Below are 22,633 nucleotides of genomic sequence, written 5' to 3' on the forward strand. Positions count from 1 at the left end.
AACATAACAGATCAAGGATGAGGCACCATGGTGAAAGCTGGAGGATTAAGGGAAATCCTTTATATTGAAAAATGAGACCCTTCCCCTCACTCCTTCCTCTACTTTTCCTTCAGAAGGTAATTGTCTTTTTACTCCCTTATAGATTATATGAGTTCTCTCTGGAGTCTAAAGAAAAGTCGTATCTATACTGGCAGTTAGAGGTCTCCCAATGAAATAGCTATGTTCCCACCTGATCACCATGCAGTGGAAGCCTCCTGGTTGAGAAGCCAAGAATGCAGATCTTCCAATTGACCTTTAGTACTTTCATTTATTTAATAAATAGGCATTTGGGGAAAGTGTCCAATAAGAAGGACAGAGACTAAAAGTACAAAAGAGGAACTTGAAGGACATAATACAGGAAACAGAAGAAAGTTTGAGGAAAAAAAAACCAATAAACAATAGGTAATTAGTAATTGCATCAGAGAGGTGAGAGAAGAAATTATATTCGTGAAATAAGGTGCTGTAAAAATAACTAGAAAAAGAAAGTGCCCTGGAAATTTAAAATATGATAGATACTTTTGGTGCATTTAAAAAGACAATTTAAACTATCTCAAGCTTATAGAAAAGTCACAAGTACAAAGAACTTTTTTTCTGTGAACCATTTGAGAGTAAGTTGCTAGCTACTGCATGCCCCATCTCCTTTGAAACTATGTTTCTGGCAAACAAGCACATTCTTGTACGTAACCACAATACATTCATCAAAATCAGGAAATTAACTTTGATTCATTACTACCATATAATTCTCAGATCTTATTTAAGTTTTGCCAGATGTACAAATAATGTCCTCTATATCAAGAAGATCTAGTTTAGAATCACATGTTGCACTTAGTTGTCATGTTCCTGTAGTCTCCTTCCATTTGAAACAGTTCTGCAGTCTTTGACTTTTTTGACCTTGACACTTTTGAAGATTGCAGATCAGTTACTTTGTAGAATGTTCTCAGTTTTGGTTTGTCTGATGTTTCCTGACTAGATTCAGGTTATGCATTTTCATGGGAATATCACAGAAGTGGTGCTATTTTTGTTTTTAATTAAAACATTTTATTTTTTTAGAGCAGTTTTAGGTCCATAGCAAAATTGAGCAGAAATTAAAGGGTGTTCGCATAGCCCCCTGACTGCCCCTGCTCCCTACCTCACCTTCCCCAGTATTGACATTGCTGTGTCCTTTTCATTGCAGCCTGTCAAAGAGCATAGGTTTCCATTTGTCCCATTACTGATGCTCACTCTGATTCTTGTATAAGATGGTGTCTGCCAGGCTTTGCTGCTCAAGTTACTTTTTTTCTTTGGTACTTAGTATTTTTGTGGAGAGAAACTTTGAAGCTATGTAAATACCCCTTCCTCATCACACTTGGGATTCATTCATTCATATTGCAAAGACTCATGGTTCTCTTTTTTATTCAGTGGGTTATAATCCATTGCCATCATTATTTATTTTTATTTCTTACTTAGCCTGTGGGAACTCCTTCAGGCTGGTTTCTGTGTCATTTTGACATGTCCCCATCATTCTTGGAGCACATACTTGCTTGCCAGCACACAAGATATTCAAGGTTGTTCTTTTTTTTTAATTGAAATATAATTCACATACCATAAAATTCATTCTTTTACAGTGTGTAGAGTCCAGTGGTTTTTATGTATTTACAGAGTTGTGTAGTCATCACCACTGTGTAGTTCCAGAACATTTTTATCACCCTCTCAAGCAAATCTTATATCCATTAGCAGTCACTTCCTGTTTCACTCCAATTCCCCCCAGCACCTGACAATCACGAATTAATTTTCTGTTTCTATGGATTTGCCTATTCTGACTGTCCATACAAATGGAATCATACAATATATAGATTTTTGTATCTGATTCTTTACCTTAATATTTCCAAAATTCATTCATGTTGGAGCATACAGCAGTTCGTCATCTTTTTTTATTGCCCTGTAATGTTCCACTTTGTTGGTGTACATATCACACTTTATTCATCCATTTATCAGTTGATATATATTTGGGTTGTTGCCACCTTTTGGCTGTTGTGAATTATGTTATTGTGAGCATTTGGGTATGAGTTTTTGTGTGAATATGTTTCCATTTCTCTTGGGTAAAACCTAGGAGTGGAATAGCTATGCCATAAGGTAACACTGTTTCACTTTTTGAGGGACTGCCAAACTGTTTCCCAAAGTTGCAACATCACTTTACTTTCCTCCTAGTAATGTGTGAGAGTGCATATTTCCCTACATCCTCATCAAAACTCTTGTATTTTTTCTACTCCAGCTGCGGAATTAGCCATTTCTCCATGGAGCCCTGTTTCCTTTCAGTGGATAACAATACTTAGAAACCAAATCTGGTGTGAGGTATATGCTCATTGCTACTTGAAGTAGAGATGGAGTTTTGCTGCTCTAAGATCCTGTGCACAGAGCTAGAGAATATATGTGTGTGTGTAAGGACACACATACATTTACATCTATATCTGTTGTGTGCGGACGCACACATTTACATTTATATCTGTTGTGCACGGACACACACATAATTACATCTTTATTGTGTGTGGACACACACATTTACATCTATCTCTGTTGTGTGCGGACACACACACATTTACACCTGTATCTATTGCTATAAGTATCCATGTTACTTGAAGTCTGTGAGTTCATACTGATACCTTGAATTCCAAACCAACACTGAGGGGTTCTTTCTGGTTTTCACCTTTCGTGCATTTAACTCTCTTCTCTAACAGTGAGAAACCTTGCCCCTGGGGCACCTGGGTGGCACAGCGGTTGGGCGTCTGCCTTTGGCTCAGGGCGTTGTGGGATCGAGCCCCACATCAGGCTCCTCTGCTGGGAGCCTGCTTCTTCCTCTCCCACTCCCCCTGCTTGTGTTCCCTCTCTCGCTGGCTGTCTCTGTCTCTGTCGAATAAATAAAGAAAATCTTTAAAAAAAAAAAAAAAAAGAAACCTTGCCCCTGTTGCCCTTCATGTAGTCACTTATTTGATCCATCTCTACGGGTAACCAGTCTCGTATCACCTTCTCCTTCCCCTGGCTCTTCTTATCCTGCTCAGACTCTGACTTGCCACTCTGGACTGTGCTCTTACATCTCCTCCTCACCCCCTCCTGCATGTGGACTCTTCTCATCCCTAACCAGACCATCCCCTTCATGTGGATGCCTTCCTCACCTCTCTTGGGCTCTGACATCCCATGCTGTGCTGTCCTTCTGTGCAGACAGCCTCCTCACCCTGCTGGGTCTCTGACTCCTGATGTTGGGTCACCCTAACACAAGGGCATCTATTTTACCACACTTGGGCTCTGACTCCCCCTTACACAGATGCTCTCTTCATCCTGCTCCCATATCTATTGAATTTTTCATAACTTTTTCCCTTTTAATATTTTTTCAACTTTTTATTTTATAGGAATTGTAGACCCCCAGGAAGTTGTAAGAGCATATAAAGAGTTCCCGTGTACCCTTCATTTACCCAGTTTTTCTCCCTGGTTACATCCTACGTAACTATAGAAAACATAAAAACCAGGAAACTGACATTTTATTTATCCATCCATCAGTTGATAGATATTTAGTTGTTACCACCTTTTGGCTGTTACGAATAAAGCTGCTGTGAGCATATTCATGAATGTGTATCTCTCCTGTTCGTCACATGTAGATTTGTGTAACCACCATTGCAATCGAAGATCTAACATGATTCTATCACCACAGAAATCTCCCTTGTACTGTTCTTTATAGTCACACGCACCCTCCTCTCCCTACTGTCCCATATTTAATGACTTTTTAAAATTAAAAACATTATTATTACAAGTCACAGGAAGAGCTGAGCAAGCATAGAGATAAACCATGTTATAGTCAGGAATAGAAAGACTTAATATCATTCCCAATCATGAGTGAGAGGCAGGGTAGGAACTTAATTTCTGAAAGTTGATTTTATTGGCATTCTGTTCCATCCTGTTGCATTGCTGAGTCTTGTAGCCTCTTGGGATAGTTTTTTCCCCAGCTCCTGGCTTCATTCAGAGAGCCCAGTCTGGCCCCTTCTGCTGCAGAAACTTCTGTAAGTTTGCAGCCAATAATTCCCATCCTTCCTGCTAGCTTTCAAATCCTAGGCCTGTTGCTGTCTAGTTTTGTGACCCCTGTGGACTGACACCCTTCAGTTTTCACTCATTACTGTGGCTTGCTTGCTTCTTGATTTATGTATCTGTATATTTCCCTTTCTTGCTTTTGAATTTGACTGTACAAACTATTTTAAAATAATCTTTTTCTAGAATTTCTGTATTCTGAGTGAGAAGGAATGCTTCCTCTCACCAGCTCAGAATTCTTTTTTTCTTTTGAAAAATCTCAAGCCTATTGAAAAATTAAAAATAATACAATAAAGACCCATATAGCCTTTACCTAGATTCATCAGTTTCTACCATTTTGCTTCTTTTTTGAACACCTCTCTTCCTCTCTCCCTCCTTTCTCTTTTCTTTTTCTTCTCCTCCCCCACACTCATACACACGTTCACATACTTTCCTCTTTCTGAATCATTTGAAAGTTAAATACAGATAATAAAACACTTCTTTCCTAAATAGTTCAGCAGACATCTCCTAAGAGTAAGGACATTCTTCTACAAAATCAAAATAACATTATCACATCTAAGAAAAAGGTTATTAATTTATTGTATCACCTAATATATAGTCCAGATTTCTTGGGTTGTCCTGTAAATGTGATTTTTTGCTGTGTATGTATATATGTGTGTTTTCCTGATCTAGGACCCAGTCAGTTTTCATGCATGCATTTGGTTATTTAATCTCTTTAGTCTCTTTTAATTTGGGATGATGATTTTTATAACATTGAATTTTTTGGAAAGTTCAGAACAGTTGTCTTATAGAATGCCTTGCATTCTAGATTTGTCAAATTGTTTCTTCAGGACTCAATTCAGATTAAACGTTTTTGGCAAGAATACTGTGTTGGTAATATTTTAAACTTCTCATTGCATCACATCAAGAGGTGCATCATGTTAAACTTTTTAACATGTTAATCTGTATTTAACTATTGTTAAACAGTTGGTGATGCTAAGTTTGATCATTTGGTTTAGGTAATAATTATCATTTCTTTTTACTATAAACATATATTTTCTCCTTTGTGATTATCTGTGTACTAATACTTTGAGGCACTATGAATATTTTCTTCCCCAATAACCATTTACCTAAAGGCTTTAGCATTCATTTTTGATGTTGGCCTGAATCAGTAATCATCGGAGTTCAGTACAGCTTCTTGACCAGCTGTTTATAGAGTAGTCCCTGCTTATCTATGGGGGATATGTTCCAAGACCCCCAGTGGTGCCTAAAACTATGGATAGTACCAAAACCTGTATATACTGTTTTTTTCCTATACATACATACCTATGATAAAGTTTAATTTATAATTTAGGCAAAGTAAGAGATTAACAGCAGTAACTAATAATAGAATGAACAATTATCACAATACACTACAATTAAGTTTATGTGAATGTGCTATAGTGCTCCCCATTGCTTAAAGTAATACAATACCTTTCTCAGACTGGCATTGCAGGGCTTGCATATGATGCCTATCTATCTCTCCAACTTTGTCCTAATGTTAACTATATAAATAAATACTCGATCATTTCACTGATCCCTCAATAATTGCCTGTCCTCAGATAACTCCTTGTATGTCTCTCCCTGTTTGAAATTTCACTTCTATATCTTGCCATCTGGAATACCTGTTAAAATATTTCCATCCTTCTGGCCCAGCTCAAATCCATAAATAATGCCTTTCTTGACCATCCAGATGGTGGTCCTGCCCATTTCTTGAACTTTTATAGTACTTACTTTGTAGCGCTTATCTGTTAATTTCATCTGACAAATTAATCAAGTTGTACTTTGTGTCTTGTACTGTGTTGTTATTAAAATCATTTATTATATTAATTTCCTTATTTAGCATTGTTTACCATTAATTAAGTTATAAGCTTCTAGATGTTAAGGATGATATCTGAGAATTCAGTTGATTGCAATACTCTGCATACAGTAGATGCACAATAAATATGTTAGATCCAATTATTTATTAATATTTTATATATAATGACTGAAATGCTTAGTATTATAGGTGTATATTAAATGTGCTTGATTGTGTGTTGTGAGAAATTTCATTCATGCTCTTAGTATTAGAAAGTTTATGCAGTTTTTATCAAAATAAAATGGCATGTATATAAAAATGATTTTGAACTATAAATCATTACACACAAAAGATAGATTTAAGAAAAACTATTAAGGGATTATTATGCAACCTATTTGTCTACCTAACCTTAAATTATTTAACAGGAGCCAATCAATAAATAAAAGTTGATTAAATGAATAATCATGAGGAAATATTTGAATAAATCCATTAAATCCCCTGAGCTTTTTTTAAAAATTGGTAAAATGAAAGAAATAATATTCACACTTTTATATGTCTCAGAGGAGAAAGAAAATTTGCATTTTATATTTACCTTAAATTTTGTAATAGCAGGATATTACGTTTTTTATTTTCCCCTCTTCTTATGCTTTCCTTACTCAGACATTTTAGGGAAATTGTGATATTATCTCCCCTTGATCTGCCTCCCTGTATACCAGTTAGAAGCCAAGCAGAATTTTCAGTTTGGAAAGAACATTTTGAGAAATTAAGGAGATAGATAAGTATGGGGATCATTATAATAGAGGGAAAAAATGGGATAATATTTACTGAACAACTACTGTGTGCTTTTGGCATTCTGTTAAGTAGTTGACACACCTAGTGTATGTGCCCACAGAATGCTTTTAGATGAATTAACACCAAGAAGACTAAGTCTTTCTTAGAAATGGTACTTGAAAAGAAGAGGTTTCAAAAGAAAAACCAAGGGGTGCCTGCCTGGCTCAGTCAGTAGAGCAGTCAACTTGATCTCTGGGTCATGAGTTCGAGCACCATGTCGGGTGTGGAGATTATTTTAAAAAGAACTATTAAAAAGAATAACCAAATCAGAATCATCATTAACATTTTGGAACTAATATCTCACATCCCCAAGCTTGCTTGAACTTTCTTGTTCCATTTGGGAACAATTCTTTAAAAGCTGTCTTTTCAAATAGAAATGTAGTTTTCTCTTTATCTCAAAGAGATAACACTCTCAACATCTGGAATTTATCTTTTGAAACATAATCCTATTCAAATGCACCAAGTTTGTCTTCTTTAATTAACATTTTGATTATTGTCAGCTTACAGGTTTCTAGACTTTATCAGCTTAAAGATCTTAGAATACCTCTACTGAGATGATGAATTTTATAGTTTACCATAGTCTGAATAGATTTATAAGAGATTTTATTCTTGTGTATTTAAGATTTATAAATTATGTAAATATTTTTTATTCATAAATCTTTGTATTTTTCACTTTTTTTCCAGGTTATTGAGATATAATTGACAAATAACATTGTATTAGTTTAAGGTATACAACATAATGGTTTGATATATGTATATATTGGTAATGATTACCACATAAGTTTAGTTAACATCGATCACTTCACATATAGTTGTGGTATGTGTATTTTCATTTTTTTCAATAAATACCTAGTAGAGGAATTGCTGAATCGTATGGTAGCTCAATTTTTAATTTTTTGAGGAGCCTCCATACTCTTTTTCATACAGTTTGCATTTCCACCAACAGCATACAAGGGTCCCTTTTTCTCTACGTCCTCGCCAACACTTGTTATTTCTTACCGTTTTGATACTACCCATTCTAACAGGTGTGATTTGGTTGTGGTTTTCATTTGCATTTCTCTGATGATTAGTCATGTTGAGCATCTTTTCTTCTGTGTGTTGGCTGTCTGTGTGTTTTTTAATTGGATTGTTTGGGGTTTTTTTGCAGTCAAGTTGTATGAGTTCTGGATATATTTTGGATGTTAACCCTTACTGAATATATGATTTGCAAATATTTTCTCCCATTCAGTAGGTTGCTTTTCATTTTGTTGATGGTTTCCTCAGCCGTGCAGAAGCTTTTTAGTTTGATGTAGTTCCACCTGTTTATTTTTGCTTTTCTTGCCTTTGCTTTTGGAGTCAAATGCAGAAACTCATCTCTAAGACCAATGTCAAAGAGCTTATTACTGCCTGTTTTCTTATAGGAGTTTTATGGTTTCAGGTCTTATGTTCAAGTCCTTAATCCATGTTGAGTAAAGTTGACCTTTGTGTTAAGTTGATTTCTGTGTATGGTATAAAATAGGTGTATGGTTTCATTCTTTTGCATGTGGCTGTCCAGCTTTCCCAACACCATTTATTTTTTATTTAAAAAAATATTTATTTGACAGAGACAGTGAGAGAGGGAACACAAGCCAGGGGAGTGTGGGAGGGAGAAGCAGGCTTCCTGCCGAGCAGGGAGCCCAATGTGGGGCTCGATCCCAGGACCCTGGGATCATGACCTGAGCCGAAGGTAGATGCTTAACGGCTGAGCCACCCAGGTACCCCAACACCATTTATTGAAGAGACTATCCTTTCTCATATATTGTTGGCTCCTTTGTCATAAATTAATTGACTGTATATATGTGATTTTTATTTCTGGAATCTCTTTTCTGTTCCATTGATTGAGGTGTCTGTTTTTATGCCAGTACCCTACTGTTTTGATTATTATAGTTTTCTAATATAGTTTGAAATCAAGAATTGTGATGGTTCCAGCTTTGTTCTTTCTCAAGACTGCTTTGGCTCTTCAGGATCTTTTGTGGATGCATACAAATTTTTGGATTTTTAAAAATTTTTGTGAAAAATGCCATTGGAATTTTGATAGGGATTGCATTGAATCTGTAGATTGCTTTGGGTAGTATGAACATTTTAACAATATTAATTCTTCTAATCCATGAGCCCAGAATATCTTCCCACCTTTTTGTGTCTTCTAATTATTTCATCAGTGTCTTCAGAGTACAGATCTTTCACCTCCTTGGTTAAATTTATTCCTAGGAATTTTAATCTTTTTGATGCAATCATAAGTGATATTGTTTACTTAATTTCTCTTTCTGATAGTTTGGTGTTAGTGTATAGAAACCAACTAATTTTTGTGTGTTCACTTTTTAAAAAAAATTTAAATTTAAATCAATTAAACTTAATTAATTAGATTTTAATTTTAAAAATTGAAAACTCTGTGCCACATGTGGGGCTTAACTCACAAACCAGAGAACAAGAGCTGCATGCTCTACTGACTGAGCCAGCCAAGCACCCCTTGTGTGTTGACTTATTCTTGCAATGTTATTGAATTCATTTATTCTTACAGGTTTTTTTGTGTGTGTATGTGGAGTCTTTAGGGTGCTGTATATTATAATATCATGTCACCTGCAAGAGCAGATAGTTTTAGTTTTTTTCTGACTCAGATGCCTGTTGTTTCTTTTTCTTCCTAATTGCTTTTGCTAGGAATTCCAGTATTACTTTGAACGTAAGTGGTGAGAGTGAGCATCCTAGTCTTGTTCTTGATCTTAGAGGAAAAGCTTTTAGGTTTTCACTGCTAAGTATGATATGTTAGCTATGGGCTTGTCATAGAGGGCCTTTATTATGTTGAGGTATGTTTTCTACCCACTTAGTTGAGGATTTTTATCATAAATGGGTGTTGAATTTTGTTAAATGCTTTTTCTGCACTGTTGAGATGATCATATGATTTATCCTTCTTTTTGTTAATGTGGTACTACATTGATTTACAGATGCTGAACCATCCTTGCATCCCTAGAGTAAATCCCACTTGATTGTGGTATATGATCTTTTCAATGTATTATTGAATCTAGTTTGCTAATATTTTGGTTTTAGATTTTTGTATCTATATTCATCAGGAATATTGGTCTGTAATTTTCCTTTCTTGTAGTGTCCTTACCTGGTTTTGGTATCAGGGTAATGCTGGCTTTATAAAATGAGTTTAGAAGTGTTCCTGCCTCTTCTATTGTTTGGGAGAGGTTAAGAAGCATTACTATTAATTCTTTTTTTTCCCTTAAGATTTTTTATTTATTCATTTGAGGGAGAGAAAGTGAGCAAGAGCATGAATAGGGGGTTGGGTCAGAGGGAGAGGAAGAAGCAGACTCCCTGCTGAGCAGGGAGCCCGATGCTGTGCCTGGGATCATGACCTGAGCTGAAGGCAGATGTTTAATCAACTGAGCCAGGCAGGCATCCCAGTTCCTGTTTTTAATGCTTGATAGAGTTCATCAGTGAAGCCAAGGGTCCTAGACTTTTCTTTGTTGGATGGTTTTTAATTAGTGATTCAATCTTATTAGTAATTGGTCTGTTCAGATTTTCCATTTCTTTGTGATTTACTCTTGGTAGGTTGTATTTGTCTAGGAATTTATTCATTTTCTTTAGGTTTTCCAATTTGTTAGTGTATAATTGTTCATAGTAGTCTCATCATCATTTGTATTTCTGTTATCAGTTGTAACGTCTATAAATTAACTTTTAGCAATTGAAAGTGTAATACAAATTTGATCTACTTTCTAGGTTTAAACAAGTCTCTTGAGTGGTGTTTCTTCACCGATGGAGAATTACTTCCAAGCAGAAGCTTACAACCTGGACAAGGTATTAGATGAATTTGAACAAAACGAAGGTGAGCATTTATTTTGGTGAATCTATTTGAGTGCATTTATGATACGGAGAATGTGGTGTTATAAGAGGATGCAACACTTTAAGAAAATAGAACGACTTAATAACTTAATGATAATAGTATTATATTTTAATACCCAGTGGAAGAACTAACATTTTTTAGCACTATGCCAGATACTATGCTAAAGCATTTACATGGAGTGTATTATTTAATCTTTAAAATAATCTCATGAAAGTAGATCTTATTTACATTTTATAGATGAGAGGCACAGAGAGATTAAGCAATTTCCCCAAAGTTAGTTTGCTAATAAGTGGCAGAATGATTAGTATCCAGGTGGTATGATACTAGAGACTGAACTTTCTTTATACAACCAATTTATGGTCAAGAAAAGCTTTAGAATGTGTGATTGTATTTCCTAACTAAGAAAAATAACTTGTTGCCTGTTGATTGACCAATAAAGTAAAGATACATTTTAAACCTAATTCTAAAAGATTTATAGTTTTAAGTTACTGCCAAAATGGTTAGATAAAATGTCTGCCTAAGATTCACTTCATTTAGGAAAACTTTTTCCTTAAATTTCTCTTTCAGTATGATTTGAAGATCAGCCATCATTAATTAGATCCTTCCTACCCTGATATTCTCTGTTTCTTTTTCCTTTCTTTTCTTTTTTTTTTAAGATTTTGTTTATTTGAGAGAGCACAGGGGTGTGGGGGGGAGAGATGGGGGAAGAGCAGAGGGAGTGGGAGAAGCAGGGAGCCTGAGACGGGGCTTGATCCCAGGACTCTGAGATCATGACCTGAGCCGAAGGCAGACATGCTTAACCAGTTGAGCTACTCAGCCCCCCCCTCCCATATTGTCTGTTTCTAAGGGGAAATGGCATGTAACAAGTTTACAAAGTGATGTATTTCCATCTGAAGTCCAAGATTTTAGAAATGGTCTCCAAACCTTTACTATATCCAGTGATTCAGGTTGTTCTTTGATAGTAGTTGGGAAGAGAGATTAATTTTAATGTTGTTGCTTTGGGTCTGTGATAGAGCAAGTCTTATAGAATTATGGGGGTGAGGAAGGAAAAGGGAGAAGGAAGGGTACATGGAATAGCCTGCTCTTCTCATATTTTAGCACTGATGACCCAAAGCTACTCCATAGCCGTAGGATTCATGTAAATATGAATTAATCATTTGGGATTTTATTGGATCTACATACCACGGTGGAAGGGATATTTTCCTCTCAGTTTCAGCCATTTATACAGATAATTTCTCAATCCTTTCTTTGGTTTGGCCTTCTGTGTATCACAGTTATTTGTTAAGAGATATCTGTACAGGTGCTATACCTAATCACTTGACTAGGATACTTCTAGAATACCATTGACTCGAATAAAACTATTAGTTCATCTTATCAATCTCTTTATGACTTCTTTAGATTCTAGTAGGGTACTTTGTATATAGCTGATTTTGAATATATTTTTGTTGAATCAGTAAAAATTATCTTCTGGTTCAAAAATACAGCATTTGCTTATAAAAAGCAATTCCTTTAGAAGGAGAAGAACTTCAGAAGCCAGATTCTAGTTTGGAACTACGTTGTTTATTTGTTTTGAACTATTTTAAAAAAATTTTAGTACTAGTTGCATTAAAACTACCACCTCTAGCCTGGTATCTTTCCAAGTATATTTTAAATAAAGTGATTTTTCATTTTGTGCTAATTTCCTTCTTTAAATGAAAAATATACCACACACAGACTGTTATAACACTAGATAATTAACATTATACCCATGTGGTAGGTGATTGAATAATGACATTTTAAATAACTGATCTATCATTCTTGTTTGAATATTATTAAATATTCTTATAAGAACCAGCATTTCCTTTTTATTTCCATGAACCATCTTGGAAATAATGATTTCTTTTTTTAAAGGAAGCATATGTTATTAAATCTCAAGTCTCTACTAGCCCAAATTTGGGCAACTCATGATTTAATACTCACAGTATTCAAGACCATTGTCCACACATTTTGATGTTTTATGGCCTTTACAGTCTGCCGTTTCTAGCTTCTTCACTACTTCCTTACACTAATTATTTGTTCAACCCCAACTGATTTACTTATTCCTCTCTCAGATTGTGTTTGGGACCTTACTTGTTCCCCCTTAAGAATGACCTCTTTTCCAAACTTAAATAAAACTGTCTTTGAAACCCAGCCATTTCCTCCTACTTTTATGAATTCCAGCTTGCTACCTCAGTTTCTAAAATATCTATCTTCTCTGAATTTACTATTTATTTTCTATACATAATAGTTTTCAAATACTAATGCTGTCCTATACTGCTAATTAGATACTCATGTGTGCTGTATCTGTTTCTTATTTTTCCAACTAGATTATGTACTTCTTGGAGGCCAGAGCTATCATTTAATCTTCATGCCCCTTAAGCACAATGCTTTTACTATGGTAGATACTCAGCGTGTATTTATGTGAGGACTTACATTGATGGAGAGAAATGGTTTCTGTCTGAAAAAGTTAGGGAGAAGCCATTGCATTACAGTGTAGTAAATGCTTAAATAGAGACATGAACAAGGTGCTAAGATTAATGTTACTGTTGAGGGGAAGATATATCTGCATAATTTCAGGACTGTGATTATTAGACTTACTGTAAGAAGACAGCAAGGAAGACAGTAAGTGTATATTATTTCTCTAAATATATATATGGCACTATAACTTGGGAAAATAATCATCATAGTTATAATCTCTTAAATATGGAATTATGCTTATTGATAGAGTATAAGGAGGTTGATTTAATAACATAAATGAATATTTTTCTGCCAAATATCTTCAGATAATTATATAAATATAAACCTAATTAATAATGTGACATAGTTGTGAGTATAATTTCACATACTATAGCAAACTTTTAAAAATGCTTATCATGGACAAATTTCAAATACATACAAAAAACAGCATAGTGTAGTAAACTCTAGTATACCCATTTCCCAGCTTCAACAGAAGTTAACGTGCTGCCAGTTTTGTTTCATTTGTATCTTTATCCGCTCCTCGATGTTTGTTATTTTTTTACAGGATTTTTTTTTTTTTTAAGATTTTATTTATTAGAGAGAGAGAGAAACTGTGAGCATGAGCCGGGGGGAGGGGCAGAAGGAGAGGGAGAAGCAGACTCCCCACTGATTAGGGAGCCAGACACGAGGCTCAGTCCCAGGACCCTGGGATCACAACCTGAGCCGAAGGTAGATGCTTAACCTACTAAGCCACCAAGGTGCCCTTTTTTTAGTTTTTTAAGATGAAATTTTCATACATTAAAATGTATAGATCTTAACTGTACCAGTTTTGACAAGTAAATGTAACCCATATCCCAGTCGTCATGTAGATTATAGATCATTCTGTCTCCACAGAAAATTCCTTTGTTTTCCTTCCCATTCTATTACTACATCTTCATCACTGTCCTAATTTTTTTTTCAGCTTAGATTAGTCCCCATCCTATGTTGTATCCAGCCAATCCAAGGTGTTTCCCATGGCTACTCCCTGCTCCCACCACCAAGTATAGCCTATGTGCCATCTTAATTATGTTACTAGCTTGAGGTAGAATTCTTTTGTTGTTTGGAATGTCCTGGGATATTACCATTTGGTGACATGTAATACAAGAAGAGCCTTAAGAATATTTTTTTTATTCTGAGCTAAAAATTAGAAACTTTATATTCTAGGAATATTCTAGTTTTAGATATCCTGGGAATATTTTATTTTCAGAATATTTGCAAATGTAGTTAATTAACTGAGTCCTAGCTTTTCTAGTGTCACCAGCAAACTTACTGTAATTATTTTTGCAGATGAAACAGTTTCTCCTATTTTATTGGATACCAAGTGGAATAAGATTCTAGATCCCCCGTCTCACCGACTGTCATTTAACCCTGCATTGGCCAGTGTGAATGAACCTGCAGTTTCTGAGTCACAGCCACAACTAAAAGTCTTCTCTCTGGCTCATTCAGCTTCTCTGACCACAGAGGGAGAGGACCATTGTGCTAATGGACAGGACTATAGTCTGAATCCAGAGATCAACACAATGTGGATTGATGAAAATGCTGTTGCAGAAGATCAGTTAATGAAGAGGAACTGTAATCGAGATGATCAATGTAGTACTGTCGAAGTGGGAGAGAAGAAATGTGGAAACCTAGCTTGTCTGCCAGATGAGAAGAATGTTCTTGTGGTAGCCGTCATGCATAACTGTGATAAAAGGACATTACAAAGCGATTTGCAGGATTGTAATAATTATAATAGTCAGTCCCTCATGGAAGCTTTTAGCTGTTCACTGGATAATGAAAACAGACAAACTGATCAGTTTAGTTTTAGTATAAATGGGTCTACTGAAAAAGATATGAACTCAGAGAAACAAATGGATCTGTTGAATAGACCAAGTGCAATGGGGGATTCTGTTAAACATATGTGTACTGCTTCATCTGATAATCTAGCCAGTGTCTGTTCCCCTTCACAATTAAAGGATGATGAAAATACAGGTAGAGACCCATCCATGTCTGTGATTACAAGTTTAACAATTGATTCAGTAATCTCATCCCAGGGAACGGATGAAGGTCCTGCTGCTAAAAAGCATGAGAACTGTATACCAGATGAGGTTCTCACTGGCAAAACCAGCTCTGCTAGGACAGATCTAGGGAGTCCAGACTCCTTTTCCCATTCGAGTGAGGGGATTTTGATGAAAAAAGAGCCAGCAGAGGAGAGAACAACTGAAGAATCTGTCCGATCTGGTTTACCTTTGCTTCTCAAAACAGACATGCCTAATGGGTCTGGAAGGGATGATAACTGTGAACAGTTTTCAGATTGTCTTGTGCCCAGTGACGTTAGAGCTGACGAAAAGGAAGGTTGTGAACATGAAGAAATTCTTGGCACTACAGAACTTCTTAATATGACAGAGCATTTCTCTGACTCTCAGGAGATGACTAATTGGAAATTGACTAAACTAAATGATATGAATGACAGCCAGATAAATAAAGAAAATGAGAAGTTTCTGCCAATGAATCAGCCTGAGGACATTTACAATGATAGTGGAGGAGAGTGTGATAGAATGGCAGAAGCAGGTCTAGATTTAAAGGGAACTTGCATGAATGAAAGTGAAGGATGTGATTTCTCCACTGTGGATACACCAGCAGCAAATTCTCTATCTAATTGTGATTCCTATGGAATGCAAAGCCCAGTTGTTTGTTTTGTTCCAAAGACTTTACCCTCCAAAGAAGATTCAGTAACAGAAGAAAAGGAAATAGAAGAGAGCAAGTCAGAATGCTACTCAAATATTTATGAACAGAGAGGAAATGAAGCCACAGAAGGGAGTGGACTACTTTTAAACAGCACTGGTGACCTAATGAAGAAGAATTATTTACATAGTTTCTGTAGCCAAGTTCCATCAGTGCTCGGGCAGTCTTCACCCAAGATAGTAGCAAACCTGCAATCTATCAGTGTTCCTTTTGGTGGTGCAAGACCCAAGCAACCTTCTAATCTTAAACTTCAAATTCCAAAGCCATTGTCTGACCATTTACAAAATGACCTTCCTACAAATAGTGGAAATAATATTAAAAACAAAAATGATGTTCTTGGGAAAGCAAAATTAGGGGAGAACTCAGCAACCAATGTATGCAATGCCTCTTTGGGAAACATCTCTATTGCTGATACAAATGGGGAACATTTAGAAAGCTACGAGTCTGGGATATCCAGTAGACCGTGCCTTGCATTAGCTCCAGAAAGCCCAGATAATGATCTCAGAGCTGGTCAGTTTGGAATTTCTGCCAGAAAGCCATTTACTACTCTGGGTGAGGTGGCTCCAGTGTGGGTACCAGATTCTCAGGCTCCAAATTGCATGAAATGTGAAGCCAGGTTCACATTCACCAAAAGGAGGCATCATTGCAGAGCATGCGGGAAGGTAAGTTGTGTGTGTATCAAGTCAGAAATATGGCATGCCCATTTTATTAAGCTCAATTAGAGTTTAATAAAGGCAATGTAAGGTGAGCATACTTCTGGTTGAGATGACATTATAAATAGCTTGGAACACCCAGTTCTAGTAAATTTCTAAATAAAAAATGACCTCGCTGAATTTTAGTGTTTATATAACTTTTTTTGTTGCCAAGATTTAAGCTGAATCACTTTCCATGAACAGATGAAAATTGAGGAAGTGTTAACTTTGTGGTTTCTATATTGATAGATACTTGGTTAATGGAATAGTTTGAAATAAGGAAGTTATTTTTTTGATTTAAGAAATACTTCTGATTGACTTCATATTTTTTTTAATTCTTAAGAAATTGAATATTACACGTGAAATCCACCTAGTTTTTGCTGTAGGATTTTGGTCACTCTGCTAGACATTCTGGAATTTCTTATACACATATACACGTATTTTTGTCTTTTTCCCCAGTGTAACTTTTTCTTAAGGATTTATTTATTTATTCGAAGGGGGTGAGGGGTAGAGGGAGAGGGAGTCCCAAGCAGACTCCGTGTTCATTGTGGAGCTGGACCTGGGGCTCGATCTCATGACCCTGAGATCATAACCTGAGCCAAAACCAAGAGTCAGACATTTAACCGACTGCGCCACCCAGCCCGGTGCTCCTCCCCGTATAACTTTGATACAAAATAGAGTTGAGGATTATAGATCCTATGACATGGTTATAAGAATAATATTCCTTAGCTCTCCCTGAGTTTTACTTGCTAGTAACATATCAACTTACTGGTTAATCTTTTTAACAAAGAACTGTAAACAAGGAGGAAGGGGATTTTATATTTTTAAAAAGAATGCAAAGTTTGATTTCAGGTATGGATTTCAATTTTAGCATTCTTACTATTAACTATATGACTTTATTAAGCTTTTGTTTTTATAAAAACAAAATAGAAAAGATTAGTAATTTTCATTGGGCTTTTGTGAAGATTAAATGAAATTACAGATGTAATAGTAAGCGCTCAGTAGTTAAATCTCTACTTCCCTTCTTGCCTGATTTATTGGTCTATTTGTGTTAATTAGGATGCTGTCAACTTTAAGGAACAGAGTATCTGACCCTTAGTGACGTAGACAAAAATAACATTTCATATAACAGGAAGCCTGAAGATAGAGACTCACTTAAGTCTGGTTGCAGTCAGGATCACTGAAGTTTTCTTGGTCTTCCACTCGTGGTCTCAAGAGAGTGGCACAGCTCTAAGCATCAAGTTCAAGCTGGCAACTTCTCAAGTACAGGGAAATTTGTTGGGGGCAAAAAAGCCTGTTCTTGCTGCCCTCTCATCAGGGAGGAAAGAATCCCTAGCAACTTCTTTCAGTTTATTAGCCAGTTTTAGATCACAAGTCCAATTTTATACCAATTATTGACAAAGGGGAACAGGATTGCTAGGATTGGCTAAGAAGATCAGTCATGATCATTCCCTGGGGCTGAGCCCAATGTTGCCTGAACAGAATTGGGATTCTGTTAATATGGAAAAGGAGGAGAATGGTTCCTGGTTGTGTAGTCAGTAAGGGCTACTATAAGGATACAAAAGAACCAAGTGATGGGGAGCAGAAGAAAGTGAAAGCTATGATTGGGCTGCTGGTCTGAGTATTAAAATTTTTTGAAGAGAATAATGTGTCTAATTCCTAAATATCTTGTAGTTTAAAGTAAACCTATGGTCAGTAGCCTGAACAGTCAATTTTCTGTTAAGGAATTAGAGTTGTCATTTTTATGTCGTTCTATGTGTTGCTTACTGTGTATAAACACTTTCTGAGAACTTTGCTCTCTTGAACAAATAACAGCACTTTTCTTCCATATCAGCATGTCCAGATGTAATGAGTAAATAGGTAACTTAGGTGGATTTAGAAGGGAAATGGTGGCAAAATGCACATAAACTGAAAAATTAGATGAGAGTTTTGCTGAGTGGAATTTATGAATTTATGGGTTCATGTGGATTATGGATTCATATTCTGTTTTTTCCTTTCCATCTCCAGTTACCTCAGGGATGTTCTAAGGATTGGTGAGATAATGTCTGTAAAAATCCTTGAGCTTCTCAGAAGAAAAGAGCTTATAAACATATGTATGCTTTTTCTAGCTATTAATGAGATTATACTGGGAATGTAGCTAGAAAAATACCGCAACCAGTGGCATTTTATAAAATAATGTTCGCTGTTGAAAAAATAAATTTAGTTTGCATGTCCAGTAATTTCTCTACTTAATATGTACAGCTTAATACTCTTTAACAAGCATATATTAAGCATCTAATATATGAAAGGTTCTGGGCTAGATATTAGAGATTCAGAGATACAAAAATTGTGATATATGACCTCATGGAGTTTGTAATTAAGGGCATTGACTTCCGTAAGTTGGGAGAGGAATATCTGGATTTCCGGGAGTTTAAAAAAAAAAAGCCTAAAAATAACTGTGAACCACTGATCTGAGTAGACAGACCATCCCACAACAAATTATAAGACATTGTATTAAGAGCTAGTTATATGTACTTTATATTCATTCTCATTTAATCCTCATTATGCTCTTATAGAATGGGTTATTATTTTTTTCCTCTTTGATAATTTAAGAATCAGAGACTCAGTGGTCAAAGAATATGCCAAGGATCTCACAGCTTGAAAGTGCTAGAGCCAGCTTTAAAGCTAGTACTCTTTTTTTTTTTTTTTTAAGATTTATTTATTTATCTGTGAGAGGGAAAGAGACAGTGACAGCGTGAGTGGGGGAAGGGACAGAGGGAGAGAAACTCAAGCAGACTCCCCCTTGAATGCAGAGCCCGACGCAGGGCTGGATCCCATGACCCATGAGATCATGACCTGAGCCAAAACCAAGAGTGGGATGCTTAACCGATTGAGCCCCAGGGGCACGAAGCTAGCACTTTTTCTTTCATTCTTACTGCTTCCAGCATTTATACTAGCAGTATGAACAAAATACTTTAGGATCATTGAGAATGAGAGCTTAATTTTTCTAAGAATGGCAGAGGGGATCAGGAAAGTTATGTTGCAAAATGACTATTTGGAGAGGGAGATATAAAAAAGTGGATATAATTTATGGGACAGAGTTCTAAAGTATATGAGAAAAATGAGATCACATCAGAATACAGGTGGGGGCGCCTGGGTGGCACAGTCGTTAAGCGTCTGCCTTCAGCTCAGGGCGTGATCCTGGCGCTCTGACATCGAGCCCCACGTCAGGCTCCTCCGCTAGGAGCCTGCTTCTTCCTCTCCCACTCCCCCTGCTTGTGTTCCCTCTCTCGCTGGCTGTCTCTATCTCTGTCAAATAAATAAATAAATAAATAAAATCTTAAAAAAAAAATAAAGAATACAGGTGGAAAATTAGTGGGGAAAGGGAAATAAATTCATCTTACAGAAGAATGGGTCAAGATGAAAATACACTTGAATATAGAAGGAGTTAACAGAAAATTGTGGGAAATTATCAAACATAGTTTAAAGCTTATATTCAATTCTTTTTAAGCAGTAGAATTGTTATAACATTCATGTTGGTAAAATGTAATTAAGTAGAATATAAAATAATTACACTAGAATTTTTGAAAGTATTAAAATGTTCCGGTTTATCTCTATATTACTAAAATGGAGATCAAGATATCTGGATTCCATTCTTATCTTCATTTTTAATTGGAAAAGTGTGTCATACTCTAAAATGCTCAGCAAATGTGAGTTTTATTTTATGATTTCACATGTTATTTAGTTAATTGCTCCATATAGCAACATAATCCCTACTTCTCCTGTATAATAGGTGATAAATTATAGAGTAGAAAGAGTACAGAAAACCCTTTCCCCAAAAGGTGCCCTCTAAATTCAAAAGATCACCATTACTATATATCCATATTAATTTCCTATGGAAATCATTGACTTCATCAGATCATGGTTATTCATCCTCTCTCAAGCTCCATTTGCCATCAACATTTTGACCCTTTTTTATTCAATCATTCGACTTCAAAGGATTAAGAAAGCATTGAGTTTAAGAGTAAAGGAAAGAAGAGTTTTAAAAGTGAAGAATTTCTAAAAGAAAAAATGTCATTTATTTTCTATTTCATCATTTTCTTTTTTTCTTTTTAAGATTTTATTTGAGGGGTACCTGGGTGGCTCAGTCGTTAAGTGTCTGCCTTCGGCCTGGGGCGTGATCCCGCCGTTCTGGGATCAAGCCCCGCATCAGGCTCCTCCACTGGGAGCCTGCTTCTTCCTCTCCCACTCCCCCTGCTTGTGTTCCCTCTCTCGCTGGCAGTCTCTCTCTCTGTCAAATAAATAAATAAAATCTTAAAAAAAAAAAAAAGATTTTATTTGAGAGAGCACACACACGGTGGGTGGGGCGAGGAAGGGAGTGGCAGAGGGAGAAAGAGAAGCAGATTCCCTACTGAAGAAGGAGTCCAAGGCAGGGTTCGATCCCAGGACCCTGGGATCATGACCTGAGCTGAAAGCGGGCGCTTAACCAGCTAAGCCACCCAGGCAACCCTGGTCATTTTCAAGGCTTTGTCACACTTTATCAATTACCATCTCTATCTAGTTAATGACTGCTCTATTTACTACTTAATAGAAATAGACATAAAAATATTCTTTAAAAGTAAAACTTCTTGAACTGTATTATTACCTGAATATTTTGTATTTGTTTGAGATGGTGTGAAATATGAAAATAGAATAACATTTTTGAATACTTCCACTTTATGCTAGGCTTGCCTAATATTACAGTTCTCTGAGATATAGTTGCAGGTGAGAAAAATGTGCCTCAGAAAGGTTGAGTAACTTGCCTAAATCCTCAGAGTGTGAAAATGAGAGTGCATGGATTTTTTAAAAAATATTTTATTTATTTATTTGAGAGAGAGAGCATGAGCAGGGGAAGGAGCAGAGGGACAAGCAGACTCTCCCCACTGGCTCAGCCCACAGTGGGGTGATCCCAGGACCCTGGGATCATGACCTGAGCCACAGCAGACACTTAACCAACTGAGCCACCCAGGTGCTCCAAGAGTGTATGAATTTTAAGACAAATCTGGCTGACTCCACAACCTTAAGCTCTTTTTACTACACTGGACATAGCAACAAGATTTATTTGTGCTTGAATTGCTTACTAGAAATATAAGTCTTGGGGCGCCTGGGTGGCACAGTCATTAGGCGTCTGCCTCCGGCTCAGGGCGTGATCCCGGCGTTCTGGGATCGAGCCCCACATCAGGCTCCTCCGCTATGAGCCTGCTTCTTCCTCTCCCACTCCCCCTGCTTGTGTTCCCTTTCTTGCTGGCTGTCTCTATCTCTGTCAAATAAATAAATAAAATCTTTAAAAAAAAAAAAAAAGAAATATAAGTCTTTGTCTTTGGGTGAGCATTAGTTTTGGGCAGCAGTAAAGGATTGGGAATTTGAGTATTTGAATTTAAAAGGAAGATAAAACTTCTGAATGGGGCTATCAGGTGAAATTACCAAAGTTAGCAGGATTTTAGGTTTTATTTCACATATCAAGTCTTGACTTACAAAGTAGAAAAAGAACAGTAGGGGCCTCAAGTCATTGAGCAAGGAGAGATTTAGTGATGGTAATACATATCACTCCAGTTTACTTACAATTATTTTTTCCATTGTAATTGACTTTAAAAGTATAACTCAAAGTAGATGATTTTTTACTGCATTGTTAATTTGAATAAATAGAATAGAGAAGAGAACTGTAAGAGAGGTAATGTAGAAAAGAACACTGGACTGGGTATGAAAGAGCTCTAGGCTTCTGTTTCCTGTTTTGTAAAAGGAGGGGATTGCATAGACTATTTCTGTTTCCTTGCAGCTCTGAAAGAGCTTATATGAACTGTGTTTAAAAAAAATAGAAAAGGAAATGGAATGATTTGTGCTAGCAGTGGTTTATCTCTATAAAATTATTACTAAATTTACTGATTATCTAAGGTCACTTTGTGGGAAGAGTACACCATTAAACATTTTGAAGTGTGCTGTGCTAGATGTTTTCTGGAAGTCATCTCAGACTGGAATGCTACTTATCAAGGTGTCAAGTGTGTTATACTGAGGGTTTTATTTCGCAATTACTGTTTCCTTTTTGATTCATTTCCAATATTTCTTCAGGATCCCTTTAGACACACGTGA

At 36.2% G+C, this 22,633-nt stretch overlaps 1 protein-coding gene across 2 annotated transcripts in view; it reads left to right on the top strand.

Moving 5' to 3' along the window:
- The window catches only part of ZFYVE9 (zinc finger FYVE-type containing 9), a 118,913-nt gene that overhangs the window by 4,282 nt on the left and 91,998 nt on the right, over positions 1–22,633 (top strand). For both annotated transcript variants that reach the window (XM_087865873.1, XM_045799543.2), the window contains exons 3-4: positions 10,475–10,580; positions 14,400–16,498. In XM_087865873.1, coding sequence (XP_087721999.1) covers positions 10,511–10,580; positions 14,400–16,498 — 2,169 coding nt within the window. In that variant the 5' untranslated portion in view covers positions 10,475–10,510. The remainder of the gene's footprint in view (positions 1–10,474; positions 10,581–14,399; positions 16,499–22,633) is intronic.

The sequence above is a fragment of the Ursus americanus genome, chromosome 12 (genome assembly GCF_024610735.1).
Source record: "Ursus americanus isolate L20-20 chromosome 12, mUrsAme1.1.p, whole genome shotgun sequence".
In the NCBI taxonomy this organism is placed as follows: domain Eukaryota; kingdom Metazoa; phylum Chordata; class Mammalia; order Carnivora; family Ursidae; genus Ursus; species Ursus americanus.